General features: G+C 39.2%; 1 protein-coding gene across 1 annotated transcript; it reads right to left on the bottom strand.

Annotated features, from left to right (window-relative positions):
• Window positions 1-507: 507 nt before the first annotated feature.
• On the bottom strand, window positions 508-13063 carry LOC311507920 (uncharacterized protein; the record flags this gene model as incomplete). Its single annotated transcript, XM_084572463.1, has 6 exons — window positions 508-2104; window positions 9577-9620; window positions 9791-9822; window positions 12491-12585; window positions 12680-12887; window positions 13024-13063. The coding sequence occupies 6 exons, from the start codon at window positions 13061-13063 to the stop codon at window positions 508-510; spliced, it is 2016 nt and encodes a 671-aa protein (XP_084428589.1).
• Window positions 13064-16674: the final 3611 nt, after the last annotated feature.

Raw genomic sequence — 16674 nt, forward strand, 5'->3', positions numbered from 1 at the left:
TGTTTTACTTCCCAGTGATTCAGATTCAGTAACATAGTAGAGCTAGTTTGAAAAGCATCGAACATCTCCAGTTCTTTGATGAGATTCATGTAACAAAAGAAACATTCTCACATTGTCTGTGTTGAGGATCAAGGCAGGCTGTGTACTTAATCTGACCATTCAGCCCATTCAGATTCCAGTTTATAGCAGGTAATTACTCATAATAACTATTAATAACTAAATATAAGCTACAGTGCTTTCACAACTACAACAAATGTGCTGTAATGCATTTCAGACAGTACAATGATCTGATCATGATAATAAAATAAAGTGTGAAGAGAGAACATTAAATCCCCAAATCTCACCTTCCTCCAAAGAACAGAAGATAGAACCGGCAACTAAACACTAAAATAATGTTTCTGATTGGAAATATGAACTGATACACTGAACACAATCACAATGAAACAACTGATTCATGTTTAAAGAGAGTCGACAGCAGAAAGATCAGAATCATGTTGTTCATCTACATCAATGAGTCTTTAACTTATTTTCCAGATCCTGTTTATTCTTCATGTATCTCAGAGCTGCTCTGGTTCCTTCATCCACTCTGTTTTTCATCTCCTCCAGTTTCTGGACCTTCTCTGTGTCTTCTCTCTCCTTCATCTTCTCAATCAGGAAGTCCAAGTGGACATGAGTGGACAGTGAGTCAACATTCAGGGCGATCTCCTCCAGTTTGTCAACATGTTGGTAGGCCTCATCCAGGAACTGGGACTTCTCTGATGTCAGTTGGTTCATTTCTTTCTGAAGATTTTCCAAAAGGCTCGACTCCTGACTTTCTGATTTATTCTTCTCATACTTCTGTTTTATTTCTGCTACAGTTTTCTGAACTTTCCTCGTCTTGGTCACATATTTCCACTTTTCTTTCACATGATTTGATACAGGACACTTGTTGGTACAAACAGTACAGTGACCTCCTCTCATCACCTTACAGTGTCCAGGTTTCCAGGCCATTGTGCATGGATAATGACAGTTCTCCTCACAGACAGTACAGCAGGTAGCTTTACCACTGAAGCGCAGCCATGCCAACCCACCAATATCTTCTTTTTCTTTGTAGACCTCATCAACTTCTACAGTGAACTTTTCATTCTTCTTCATCTCTTCTTCATGTGTCTTCAGATCTTCTTTAATCTTTTTGATCTCTGTCTGTTTCAGTTCAGTCAGTCTGATTCTCTCTTCCAGGTTTTGGATGCAGGCTGTCAGTCTGACACGTTCATTCAGAACATCCACAGTTTTCTTCAGTTTCTGAGGTTCCGTTTTTTCCAGAAAAGCTGTGACCTCTCTCATTCCTCTCATTGATATTTGATCAGCATGTTCCAGGGATTCTTCCTCTTCTGTTCTGTCTTCATCCTGACAGTTATCAAACAGGAAGTAAACAGGTTGATTCTTCTCATTTTTAGCACATTTAATTTTTGCAGCTTCGAGAGCTCCAAGAGTGTTTTTAGGTTTTCTTCCATTAGAGTGTGTGATGAGAGCTACGATGTTTTTCTCCAGGTCTTTTCCAAACAGAGACATCACTGAATTTAAGATGTATAACAGTCGATCACTGAGTCTATTATCACTGGCCTTCATCACCAGACCCACTGCATTAACTTCATGAACTCCATCCTCTGATCTAAACAAGTCAAATAATCTTTGACTGATGATGACATCACGTCCAATTCCTCTGGTGTCTCCATATCCAGGAGTATCGATGATGGTCAGAGAGTAGGGCAGAGTTTTATCTTCAAAACCAAAGATCTCGTACACGATCACATCTGATGTCTGACTTTCTGATTGACTTCTTTTCTTTTCCTCTACGATCTGAAACCAGACTTCATCCTCAAACTTCACTCCCATGGTGTAGTTGACCAGAGAGTTGATCAGAGCTGATTTTCCTGCTCCTGATTCACCAACTAGTAAGATGGTTTTATTTGTCTTGTTCACATTTTTTTCTCCAACAGTCATTCTAGTCAGAGTTCCAATCTCCTCTTTCTTTGGTTTCAGCTGGTAGACAGCAGGAGATCCTGAAGAGATCAGAATACTTCTGGAGATGATGTCCTGATAGTTTGATGAGATGTTAGTGTTACTGAAAAGCAAAAGTACAAATATGCTCAATTCACATTTAGAATTTCATTATTCACACTTCATGAACTGTTTTTGTTCATCGTGAAAAGATCAGTTAATAAAATCTAAGAATGTGACGAGTGTTGGAGGTTTCATGTTAATGATAACTACCCCCCGACTAACATGGAGGGGCGTGGCTTATTGCCTACTGTGGTGTGGCTTGTTGCATTCCACCATAGGAGCGTGGCATCCGCTGGTTTTACAGTTTGTGGTTTAGCTGAGTTGAACTAGCATGGCTAATTAGTAGCTCTGATGACACAGGAGCTGTTGAAGTCTGTTATAACAGTGGTTCTCTGGTCTGGGTTTGGGATCCACCATTAGCCCTTAATAACAATCCCAAATCAAATAAAAATTTCAACTTTTCAAATTTATTGAATGAACAGATTACACAGTTTGAGCCTGAGATAGAATAGAACATCACAGTATGAAAACACAAAAAGACACATGTAATTATAAACCAAAACGACCAGCAAGTGGTGAATAGTGGGGACTATTCCCATTTTAATTAAAACCAAAACTCCTCACTTCAACTTCAGCCTTGAATTCCAACTACTGAGAAGTAGTTTAAAAAAGACTATGCAGCTTTAGCTGAGTACCCACTCATTGAATATATAATAATAACTTATTAAAACTATTTTCAGTCACATTCAAGCAATAATCATAAGGCTGACATGACAACCAGAACATTTCAGTAATCGTGTTCTGAAATGCTCAACAGGTTTCTTTGAGAGAACACCTTGCTGCACTAAACACAGTTTTTGAAGTTGAAGTTTTTGTCCTCCTTTGTCCTCAATATAAGAAAATCCATATCTCATATAATCTGCGTTGTACCTGCGTTTCGCCATGCAAAATTAGCATATGGAAACAAACTTTGTGATCTTCTTCTATAGATGTGACCTTTTTGTTGACACAGCCACATTGGGAGGAAATGAAGTTAAAATGAATAGAGTCAGTGCTGAAAGCAAACACTAAAGAATGTTTCCGAGGAGGTTCATGACAGTAACGCAGCTACAATAGTAGTACTTTTAGTGCTGAATGAGCCTTTGTAATCTGTTGGACATCGTGTTAAAAACATGATAAATAAACAAGACATTACACTTGAAAATGCTGGATTCTGTACCTGATATAAAGTGATCACTACACAAGTCAAATCCGTTTCTTGAGGGATCCCACCACTCTGTTTTCTCGTTCCTGCTTCTTGGGCGTTTTATTGCAGTAATCCACATCTGATGTCATGAGGGATATTTGTGGCTTACCATCTTGCGTCAATGTATGTTTTCAGTGATTTTACGGAGTAAAGGGACATTGTCCGCGACAGCTGTTTCAATGCTCAAACAAATCACACCTGGGGCATTTATCATGCCCCAGATATGCAGTAAACTCTGACGGCCTGAAATCAGCGCTGGAGCCAATCATTTTTCTGCCAATATGGCGGTGTCAACCGAACATCATGTGATGGTGTGAAATGGGGGCTGTCACCCACCACCTACTGCCACCTACTGTTAAGGAGTGTGAATCGGTGACACTTTATTTATTTATTTTTTTCCCCGGCAAAGGCCCACGACCCATCGAAAACGGGCCTGTGACCCACTTTTGGGTCTCGACCCACCAGTTGAGAATCACTCCTTTATAACATGTTTAACGTGATGGTATGATTATTAGTGTTAAATCACCAGTGAAGCCACATGTTTTTGCATTTACAACTTAATCAAAGATATTAAATATAAATTATAGATAAACAGTTTTGTTTGATACCACTTTTGTTGGTGCTGTACATATCTTGGTGGCACACATTTAAGCTGCTGGTGTAAATAATAAGACTACTGGGCAAGTGCACTTAAATTTTAAGTTTTAAATTTGAGATTTGATTCTCATTATGGCCATAGATAATTTCATACTCAGTGTAGTAATAGCCTTGTATAGCCAAGATAGTTTTGAAGTTTTTCCTGGAAATAGATTGTGGCTTTTGGATTTATTTCTGATGAGGGAGCTGGTGAACCACCCATGAACTGGATTATGTCCTCATCCTGAGGATTTGGACCAAGATCAAAATGTTCCCAAGGAGACCACCTACTCCTTCATTCTCATCCTTTCAGTAGCCTATTGTTGTGTTCCACATTTTGACATTTAACTTTGTTTTTGACTCAACACTATATTCCTTGATTGAAGCTAGTTGAACTGAACATTAAAGGAAAGGAGACCTACAAAGCACTGTTATTACACTTAGTGATGCACTGAATGTGTTACACTGGGAGGGTGATACTCCCATGTAAAGGGAAACTTTTACTTTTTTTAATTTAGTTTTAAGTTTAATATAGTTTAAGTTGAAGGTATCCTGTGGTTCCAGTTGCTTTATGTGTCTGTCACTCTCCTGAAGCCCCTCCTACACATCTAGACACTTACCCAAAATATATTTGAATACTCTGTGTACCATAAGTGGGTTACAGGCTACATTTTGGCGAGCCAGCCAGGAGGTCTTTATTGAAATATCTTGCACTATAATTTTTAGGTGGACACCTTGGTAGAAACTGGAGCAACAAACTAATTATTTGAATTAGGCTTCTACTTTCATTTCTAAAAAAAAATATGACTGAAGTTGTGAAGATGTCAAAGTTCAAAATGCTGTTTTAGTGAGTGGGCTAATGCACATTCAATTGAAGACGATGAAGTGTTTCACTTCCTGAAACTGTTTGGGCCTGTAGACAGGATGGTTGAGGTGCCTTCCACGTATAAAGAAGTGAAGGTTATTGTTGAGTTTCAACATGAGGTAATATAATCCTGTTTTATATTTATTCTACACTGAAGACAGAAAAATGACCTACCATTTAACAGACCTTGCTCTGAAAGCAAGCCTTACCTTCCTGAGTTGAGAGAATTAGCGAAGAGAGGTGGCAGATTGTTTGAAGATATTTTGAGAGCAGAGCTGGCTAGGATTGGAAAGTCATTTGGAGGGAGGCACTCATTCATTGGAGAAAAAGGACAGAATCAATCAGTCTCCTCCAACAACAGGTAAATATCTAGTCATTAAAAGACTCAGATGTACCTATTTTAACCAGTCCGTTAGAACTAAAGAAGCTTTTTGGATCAAATGTGTTCAAGAAAACTCTACAAGTCCAGCTTTTGGGATATTCAGCTGTAAAAGGTTTCATTCACAGTTCACATGAGAGTGTGTTAAATAATTGTTCTTGTATGTGTGAGGTTTTCAGTTTACTGTCTGAATGACTTTGGTTTGATGTGAGAAGCTGATTCTGAATAATGTCCCTAACAGCTCCTCTTACTTTAACTCCACTGTTCTGCCTCCACTGTATTAGCTGGTGGCAGTTGCTCACTCCTTGTCTCTGGCTTCTACCATTATTGGTTTTGTTTCATTTGTACTTGTACTTGTACTGATTTATTTCTCTTTTACTTCTGGAAAATAAACGACTTTTATCTACAACTCACATGTGATCTCTCCTCCTTCTCCCAGCTCTTCTAACAGTAACTTGTGTAATGACTCAATAAACATCCTGATTGTTGTTGTAATTGTTCTTATTCTACTCACTGTGCCATGGTGATGTCTGAAACAGTTCCACACAGTGAAGAGTCAGTGCAGTCTGGTCTCTAAATTAAAACAAGAACAAAACTATTCATTCAGTGATTCCACAGTTTTTACAGGAAATCAGAAGATGTTCCAGACAGACTCTGATACTTCAGGTACCAAACATCACGTTCATCCCTTTCACTATGGGGTGCCATTTGTAAAGTGGCTCATGCTGAAAATAACAGCAACATTTTGTCACATTTAGCTTCAAACAATGTTTAAAAAACTAGTGTGAATTTTTGAGAGTCACTTTTTTGCACATTTACAAGAATATTTGTCATTAGTCATTGTTAGAGATATTTTAAATATTTAAATCTAAATACTAAATCTAAATCTAAATGTTAAATGTTAAATCTAAATGCTAAATCTAAATGTTAAATTTAAATCTAAATCTAAATCTAAATCTAAATGTTAAATCTAAATCTAAATGTTAAATCTAAATGTTAAATCTAAATGTTAAATCCAAATCTAAATCTAAATCTTAAATCTAAATGTTAAATCTAAATCTAAATGTTAAATCTAAATGTTAAATCTAAATCTAAATGTTAAATCTAAATCTAAATCTAAATGTTAAATCTAAATATTTCGGGTGAAACTAAATATTTAACTAATATGCAAATTCAAATGCCGGTAACCGGAAGTAGCAAAATAAAAGCTCGAGGAGGTCAGAGTGTGTTTATAGTGGCAAATAACGAATAAAACCCATCATATCCGGGGAAATGGACTCTTGGACGTGGATTATCGTGATAATAACTACCTAAAATAAAAAACACGTTTGGAGAAACTTTATTTGAAGAGTACTTTGAGTTTTTAGTGTCACTTTTATTAAGGGTGTGGTACACTGTACTGTCGGCCATGGTCGCTCTGCAAACATGGCAATGAATGAATCGGCGTTAGCGGAGAACATCAGCAGAGCCATTCTGGCGGCGATACAAAGTCTTTCCACTGCGACAGCAACCGCCACAGGGCCACCACAGGCCACCTCGGTAAGTAAGTTTTTTCCAAACAACGTAGCAAAAAAAAAAGATGATAGATGACCGCGAAATTTGAATCTACTGGTGTGAGTTTTACTGTTTATACAGTACAAACTGTTCAAGAATAATAATAAAATAATAAGAAGAAGAAAACCTAAAACACAAAATGTCATCATTCCTTCCCATCAGAATCAGAATTTTATTTATAGGCCTACTTACGTACAACAGCAATTGGTAGGTGTTAACTCTATACAGTCAACAAATAAACATGTACTAGTATACACTAGGGCTGTCAATCTATTAAAAAAATCTAATAAATGATATACTCTGCTGTAGATTTTTATTCACGTAATTACTAAGTTGTTGCCTTTTCTATCCAGCAGCCCAGGATAAGAAATAGAGCAATTCAAGCTCAAGCTTCACACATTACATTTCCGTTTGCACTTGTAGGCTATGCTGCTTTAATTTCTTTGTTCCTATTATTTAGTTTATTTTCTTGAACTGATATTTCTTATCCTGGACTGCCATCTACTGGATAGAAAAGGCAACAACTTAGTAATTACGTGAATAAAAATCTACATGGTTGAATGGCCAAAAAAAAGGATAAATCATAGGTGGTATTCCACACATTACCTTGGTGTTAGGGTAGCCTACTCTGCACATGTCAGAATTATAATAAAAGAGACGTTGTACTTTAAAGGCTATAACGTTGGTTTGGCTGTTCATTGAGTCACTCATCTGCCATTAATGCCATTAATTTAGATTAATTAATCACAGAGTATGTAATTATTTTTTTAATCGATTGACAGCCCTAGTTTTTGGCCTTTGGCAGTGGTGTAGTCTATGTGATACACAGGACAACGCAGTATACCCACTTCAAAAGCATCACAGCTAGTTAGACTACGCACATATACGGAATGGCAGGCATTAGTAATATGGTTGTAATAAGTAACGTCCACTTAACACCCACTTGACATATGAATGCTTTTGTTTTTTACATAGTTTTCCTTTAGGTGTGCAGCATGCAGACAGACTGAGACGATGGCTGGTGAACATGAGACGACAAGACTGGAATCTGGAGGACACAGTCACCACCACCACCACCAGAGCTGAAGGAGTAAACTCCCACCTGTGCCACTTGAATCCGCCACCAGGATGGTTAACCCCCCTCCCCCCTTACCAAACACAATAAAACCTTTATTGATATTTCATATTGTTTTTACATTATTTTTGCTTAATGTAGCCTTACCAACCTTTTTAAAACTATTCACTGGTAATTCTAACTTATATTATGTCAAATTCTATAATGTTAACGTTAATAACAGTGGTTTTGATAGCAAGTAAACATTAAGTGATTAATTTCTATTGTCAGTTTCCAATGCCGATACACAGTCCAACTGTGTCCAGTAAACTTTTACAATGGAAACATGTGGCAGCAGTTAAAGTTTGAGTTCAGGGACAGGGACATACTGCAAGTTAAAAATGTTTATCAAAGATGTTCAGTACATTGAACATACAAGTGTCATGTAAAGATTTTCTCTTCCCTGCCCACAATCGATTTTGCTTCACAGAGTCTTATAATTAAGACATCCCATATTTAGCTATGCATCCTTAAGAGAACCTTTAGGGAACGTTCAGAGAAGGTTAGCTGAAGGTGAAAAAAACAACCTTTAGGGAACGTTCCCTAAAGGTTATGTGTTTACTGGGTTGCCATGTTTGCAGAGCGACCATGGCCGACAGTAGCCTACAGCAGTGGTTCCCAAACTTTTTCTGCTGGGACCCCCTTTGGTACATAAGAAAATTTTCACGATTCATTCATTCCATATAGAGGGTGCCACGGGAATCAATTGTCGCTCCCACCCCATCCCGAGCCCACAAAAATACCCGTCATATCCCGATCACATGATTGCCCACCCGTCCCGCAAAATCCCGACAGAAAGACTCCCAAATCCCGTCCCGCGGTGAGCGCACTCGCCGCATTGCAGCGTCATTTGTAATTTAATCTCTGGCTCCGTCCCATTCCCGTTGATTATTTGCTCTATCTCGTCCCTATCACGTTACCAACAGTGAAATTGACTCCCGTACTGCAGGACTCCCGCAGGAATACTGTGACCCGCGGAAATCCCAAAACATTGTCACCCTTTAATTCCATCCACGTCCTGCGCCCCCCCTAGGGGTCGCGCCCCCCACTTTGGGAACCACTGGCCTACAGTGTACCGTGTGGAGGTGGGCGAACATGACAGATCAGTCAAAGTGAGTCCCCTTGTGGCTGGCTATAGTGGCTACAGTTCATAAGTCATAAGTCCCGCACCCTTCATAAAAGTGACACTAAAAACTCAAAGTACTCTTCAAATAAAGTTTCTCCAAACGTGTTTTTTATTTTAGGTAGTTATTATCACGATAATCCACATCCAAGAGTCCATTTCCCCGGATAAGATGGGTTTTATTTGTTATTTGCCACTATAAACACACTCTGACCTCCTCAAGCTTTTATTTTGCTACTTCCGGTTACCGGCATTTGAATTTGCATATTAGTTAAATATTTAGTTTCACCCGAAATATTTAGAATTAGCATTTAGATTTAGATTTAGATTTAACATTTATATTTATATTTAACATTTATATTTAAGATTTAGATTTAGATTTAGCATTTAGATTTAAATATTTAAAATATCTCTAAGTTGACAAATATTCTTGTAAATGTGCAAAAAAGTGACTCTCAAAAATTCACACCAGTTTTTTAAACATTGTTTGAAGCTAAATGTGACAAAATGTTGCTGTTATTTTCAGCATGAGCCACTTTACAAACGGCACCCCATATTTCACTTCCTGCTCAACATAACCAGTATACACATAATGTACAGGTCAGAGCATTGGTACATTGATCTCTTCAGTAGCTCTAAGATGATCTTAACAGAAACAACCTGAAACCAACAGTTGATGGAGGATTTAGAAAATGATCAGAAGCATAGAAAATAATCAATGAGTGAATGTTTAGCTTCACTCATCATGAAATGTTTAACTGTAAATGTATCAGGAGAATATAATAGTTTGAATCTTTGTCTCCTGATCCTGACATTTAAAGTCATCTTACCTGAGCTGTTGGCTTCACAAAGCTCTGTGATGCTGAAGAGACGAGAAGAGAAGAGCAGAGAGGAGTCAGAGCACAGAGGTTTTATAAGGTATCAGATGGAGCTGAGGTGCATATACTGCAGGAGAGGTTAGACAAGCCTGAGGTATTAAGGTGGAGTCATATGACATGTTGAGGTTTTATATGGTATCAGATGAAGCTGGGTGGAGCGGTCTATGGTCACATGTTTTCAGAGAAACTCCAACTCTTTCCAGAATCACTTGTCTCTCTTGTCAGTTTCTCTTTCTTTTCTATTTCTTTAGTTTTGTTCCCACCATCATTTATTACCAATGATCAGATTCAAACATGTTGCTGCAGATTTACTTGAACTAAGAGCAGAATAAAGACAATGTGTTTAAAACTCTACTAGAATCAGGTTCTCTGTTTGAGTCTCTGTGGCCTTCTGCCAAATATTTGAAGTAGTTGAAATATTTTATTGCTTGTTTCCCCCTGTAGTATAAATTACAGGATTATCTTATTATAAATGAAGACTTTGCACACATAGCATATAAAGGTTCAATACATTGATGAACCTTTAAACTATTTAACAGTTCATACAGGAACAGGTGAAGTCATTATAAAGTCATTTTTCATTAAGAACATTGCATTGTTCCAGAAAACAACAGGAGGAAACACAATGCTGTACCACTGTACTATCTGACAGAGAGTGACCTAAAATGTGTTCCGAGGACACATTGCCTCAAAGCAAGACGGTTCCAGGTTCAAAACCATGAGCCGACTGGTTCCTTTCTGTGTGGAGTTTGCATGTTCTCCCGTGTCTGTGTGGGTTCTCTCCAGGTTCTCCGGCTTCCTCCCACCGTCCAAAGACAGTAGATTTAGATGAAAGTATTTGTGAAGAACGATGTGACTGTTTTTACCTGATCTCTAACCATGTGAAAGGAGCAACTGAATACATGCTGAAGAATTCAATCAAACAAACTATTTCATTCAGAGATTAGTTCAAGAACAACATTAGAGGGAAGGAACTTTTCTATTTGAGGAAATAGGGAGCTCACAGTTGAATTTGGGACGAGTATTGGAAAGATGGGCAACTGTAACGAAAGGCAAAATAAATCAAAGCAGGTCCAGGCGGACTTATAAACTTTAAGAGTACTCAGGGCTATTCCCTTAACCATATAGCGTCTCGCACTGTCCAACAGTGAGGCCATAGGTGATTTTAATCCAAGATTAGAGCTGGGAAAGGTGGGCACGCTATCGGCTCCGGGTCAGCATCTAAGCAGAGTAGTCTGAACTCCTGAAATCGGAAACGAGAGAGAGCATCAGCGATTACGTTTTGGTAGCCGGGGATATGTTCTGCACAAATGATAAAATTATGCATGACGGACTGCCTAGTTAGCCGTCTGAGAAGGGACAAGTGGCGCCCCATAAGACACTGGCTACGACGATTGGAAAGATCTTGTGCAATGCTGAAGAGGCAGACCCGAGGGCAACTCTGAGAAGTCAGGAGACCATTTCTCGGCAAACCATTGCCCTTGGTAAAAAACCCCAAAACCGACAGAGGGAGCTGCGTCTGTGTAAAGCTGGATGTCTTCGGGCTGGGAGATGAAGTTGTATAATCAAATAATCGAACGGTAGCGGCGTGAGCTGTAATCGAACGGTAGCGGCAAATCGAATCGTGAGGTGTCTTGGATAACGTGGATAAGGTTAAGGAATGGCTGAGGGCTGTGGCAGGAGGTGTGAAAAGGAATGTCGACATTGGGGAATGATGCAGATGGCGCGATCGAGATGGCTGAAAAGGGAGAGAAGCTGCTGATTAGAAAGGCTGGGATCTAGAAGGAAATGAAAATTAACGAAAAGATACGGAGGCTCGTTCCTAGACTAGGCTCCACCTTCATTATCTGGAACTGGTTTGGTTTTAAAAAGTCTGACGCGGAGCAGCAATTTACAACATGCAAGTATATCCAAAAGGTTCAATAGGGCAACTGGGCTTCAGTTCTAGGGGACTGGTGGGAAGTCTGAGGTTTAAATAGGAACTCCTCCTGAAACTTGCTTGTATGTAAACAACCAGAAACCGGCGTAGCCAATTTCCATTAACGATTGGGTACTTACCTGTAGTTTTGCTGCAAGATTTTGCTAATGAATGGTGCATACGAAGGACAGTGACACCACTAATTTTTGTTCCACCACCTCGAACGCACGCACTAACCAGAATGTGAAGAAAGCCGGAAAATGTGCAAGGATGCAGAAGCAGCGTCGGCTTCATCCAAAGCCTCACACTCAGATGAAACTTGCCGATGCATTATAGTCAAAAGATTAGGCTGAATTAGTGTTTATTTATCGTCGTTTTTAATTGTTACTGTGATAAATACCAGAAATTATCGGGATACTTTTTTTTTTTTTTTTTTTTCTTTTTCCTTCTCCATATCACCCATCTCTAGTTCAGAGCGATGCCAAAGAACTCCATGGAAATCCTAAATGGGGGAAAGATGCATTGAAAATCGTGGTGATCGCGATAATCACAATAATCACAATAATAGTTGAATAATCGAATCGTAGCGCCGTGAGTGTACCCGAATTGAATCGTGATGTGCCCTAGATGGCCGGTTGCGGAGGGAAGAGAACAAGTTCGACAAGTGGGTGAATGTGGAACTGATACGACCTGGCTCTGGCTGGATAAGGCTGGTGGAACTAGGAGGACCCGACCTGATGCTGCGGCCTGCGTGATGACGTCAGCGTACACGGATGTGATGACGTGTAGGGGTCGAGCCGGAAGACCTGAGTCGAAGCGCGTTGTTTGTCTGGTGGAGGAGATGGAATTTTGAAGAAGTTTGAACAGTTTTGCCTTGTTATCGCTGCGGTGGAATGGAATGCGCTTCTTTTCTCGAGGCGTGCTGTAGGCGAGCGACTGTCCGGTCTGCGATGGTAGTCGGGCGTGGAGGAGTGCTGGCCGGAGGTGAACCGATAGAGGAGCGGCCGTTACCGGCCTGTTCCCGGCTAGCTGCTGCGGTGTCTGGGTGGACGTAGCTCAGGTGAGCGGTGCCGAGTACCGCGGCCTCTGTCTGGACGAGGTAGAGGAGGTGTAAAATGAAGGTCGTAGTCGCTGGATGGAGGATAATTAACGAGGTTTTGAGGAACTGGGACGACGGAGTGTAGTCGGGAGAGATGGCTAGCTGGAGGCGAACGGATTGAAGTAGACGGAAGAAGGAGAATCGAGGATGATCGACGGGATGCCGAACATTCGCTGTCAGATGCGTCGAGGACCAACTCGCGGTTCATGGTGAAGGTAATCTGGTTTTCTTAATCGTGTCTGTGCTCTCGAACGCTCGTTTGAGAACTGAGTCGAACGGAACGTCGAAAGTCTGTACCTGAAAGCAGCAAGACAGGTGCGTGACTCGGTTCATTATAAAGACAGGCGGGGCTGCCGATTGGTTAGGGGTAATGAATGAATGAGTGACGTATTGGAGTCTTCCCAGCAGAACTACGCTGGCGCTTACATTAAGTAGTTAAATTACTTAAACTTAACCAAAACTCTGTAAAGACACAAGATAAATTGTCAACTACATCTACTTCCTGCTAGAATTTTGTACAATCTCTCCTTTTCTTATTTCCTTCTTTCTGATTGTTTAATAAACTCACACACTCACATTCATACAATGGTTTTCTGAGAGTGGTGAACTTTTCCACAGTATACAAAGAATATTAATCTTATGTCAGGGACCTCAAGTGAGACAAACCTTTTTAATCTCAGTGAGACATTTATTTCTAATTAAATAAATGTAGTAAAATATTGTACGTATAATTATATTCAGTCATTTAATACTACTGTACTGTAAGATGAACTTTAAGAGAAAGAAGTGTTTCTATGAAATCATGTGACCTCCTCTCAGCTGACAAACAGTAAACTCATCAACTGGATGGTGTCTAACTCTTTACAGGATAAAAAGTTAATCATTTAACACTATGAACACAACCTTTACAACATTTACAGCCCCATTCTTCTCCTTGTCTGCTTGAACTTTGTACTTTTACTTCACTGTACTGTACATATGGTGAACTGAATGTGACCTGAGTGACAGTGTGTTCAAGTTTATTGTCATACAAGTTGCATCGTGAAGAGTACAGTAACTACAGAAATCAATATTATTTAAGCTTACACTTTGCTCATATGTTGTAACTTCTGTGTTTTGACTAAATTAATGTATTTAAAGTCTACAGTCACAGAGCAGTGATGCTCGGCTTCTTCTGTGTGGGAGGAACTTGGAGATCCAGGCATGACTGGAGGAGAGTTTAGGTTTTTATCACCTGAAGGTCACATGACTAGAGTCTGTTAATGACCTGGTACTCACCTGGACTTGGAGGAACCTGATTCTTCAGCTTAAAACTGTAACTGAACTGTTCTGTCCAGCCCCATGACTGCACATCTCTCTTCTACAGATGACATCCTCTTCTTCTTGGGTTTCACCTTCAAAACCAGATTTTTAATCTCAGAGATTTATTTGTAGTTAAATAAATGTAGTCATTACGTTACATTATTATATGTGCAATTATATTCAGTCATTTACTGCTACTGTACTGTAATGTGATGAGCTTTAGGAGGGAGGAGTGTTTCTATGAAATCATGTGACCTCCTCTCTGCTGACTATAAAATCATCAGCTGTTCACTGCTCATCTACAAACTGAACAAGCCAACGACTCAGGTAAGAACAACTTCAAATATGAATCAAGAAGTAACTTAGTCTAATAACACGTGTATGTTATGTGAAGTAAATTAACTAATACAGAAAGAACTTATCACTTATCTGCAGGTTATTGATGTTTATTTCTCTTGTTCAGACCTCATTCACTCTCTCCTCCTTCATCTCTGTGTAAACCTCAGTCCACCCGTCACCATGGGAACGTGAGTAACATTAAAAGAATTAATCATTTATTTATTACTATCTGTTACACACATTAAAGATGTTATGATATAATATAATTCACATGTATATGTACATTTGAACAGGTAGAAGCTAGACTCAGTCATGGACACAATGCTCTGCTAGCTAAGCTAACTAATGCTAACAGTTATTTTATTCTGGTCTCTCCCCCATAGTTCAGACTGGACTAGTAGCATTCTGTTATTTACGGAAAACTTCTTTTCATTTTGAATTGTTGTCAAACTGAACGACTTTAAGAGTCATGAACAAAACATGAGAGTTGTGTCGGGTAGGGACCCCTTTGGGAGGTCACCTACTGTCATTGAAAACTAAACACACTGTCACTGTTGTAATTTAAAGTATGTTAGCCATCGGGGGCCCACTGCAGTTGACTAACTTGCCTGTTGACATATTGTGCCTCTGCTTTTGAAGCAAACACAGCTGACTCATTCTGGTCTATAACACTGAATGTTTAATGTTACCTGGAATAGAACAAAGGTTGAGAGCTGAGGTGAGGCATAGATACTCTGAGAACTAAAAGGGACGTGTCCATGCAAGTGTTCAGCAACAACAGGAAGTAGGATATTGTGATCTGCTCTTTGATTTATCAACATGTATAAAAGGTTCATTTGGACTCAGATAAAAGACAGGTAGGTAGATCTGTCTAGATTTCTCTGGCAGTTAAAATTATTTAAAACTTGAGTTGGACTGAAAATACATATTCTGTTTAAACATTTTTACATCCTTCAAAATTTTCTACATTTATTCATAAAAATTATTCAAGCCATGAGAGTAGACAAAGAAAACCCGATCAAACACATCAGAATCACAATCACTTTATTGTCATTGTACAGAATACAACGGAATTGAGGTAGCAGTTCTCCACATTCAGTACAATTTAAAAGTGATGTAGCTATAAAAGAAAAAAACATTAAATTAAAGCAATAATTACCTAACAGAGTTGATAAAACAAAATACAGACACAGGGGTATTGCACAGATAGCAGAATATTGCACACATTAGTGTCTTTGTTTTTTTCAAGTGTTTTCAGGATTGTTCTGAATTTAGTGCAATGACAGCTCTGGATTAGAAGCTGTTTTTCAGTCTGTTTGTTTTGGCTTTGATCGTCCTGAAGCGCCTGCCTGAGGGCAACAGTTCAAATAGGTGGTGACCAGGGTGGGATGGGTCACAGTGTGCTGTGGGCTCTCCTGAGTCCTGAGGCAGAACCATTAGACTAAAGTGAGGCAATATTACATATCATGTCCTCCTTGTGTCCAGTATCTGCTGTGACCTCCTTGTCACTAAATGTTTCTGGTAACAGCTGATCAGTGGTCTACAGCAGCTTGGAGGAATTTTAGCCCATTCCTCAGAACAGAACCACTTCAGTTCTGAGATGTTGGTGGGTTTCCTCACATCAACTGCTTGCTTCAGGTCCTTCCACAACATTTCTATTGGATTAAGGTCAGGACTTTGACTTGGCCGTTCCTAAACATTCATCTTGTTCTTCTTTTGGAGTGATCTATGTTGGTCATCCACTCCTGAATAAATAAATACACAAGTAAAATATTTCTGTTTCATATGATTGAAGTTATTGATCTCTTTATACTTCCATCTGTTAGATTAAAGGATCAGGAGCTGTACATTGAAATCTTTGACTGAGCTTCAGGTCATACTGTTGAATTAAGAAGTTGTAGAATAATTTCTACAACAAATGTAAAAACAATTCTCACTCGACTGTTCCATGTTTAATCTACAGTATAACACACAATTTAAAATTCTTTATGTTTACCGGTGAAACAGGCTGAACATGACTGTTGTTAGACATTAGAGACAAGGGACAAAGAAAACATTAAAACACCACAGACACGTGTTGTAATCAGAGCTTACTGGTGACTTCCAGTGATTTCAGTTGTAATGACTCTTACGATTTGTTTTCTTCACTACAGGGAAACTTACACATCATCAAAATTC

The sequence above is a fragment of the Chelon labrosus genome (assembly GCF_963514085.1).
Source record: "Chelon labrosus genome assembly, chromosome: 22".
NCBI lineage: Eukaryota > Metazoa > Chordata > Actinopteri > Mugiliformes > Mugilidae > Chelon > Chelon labrosus.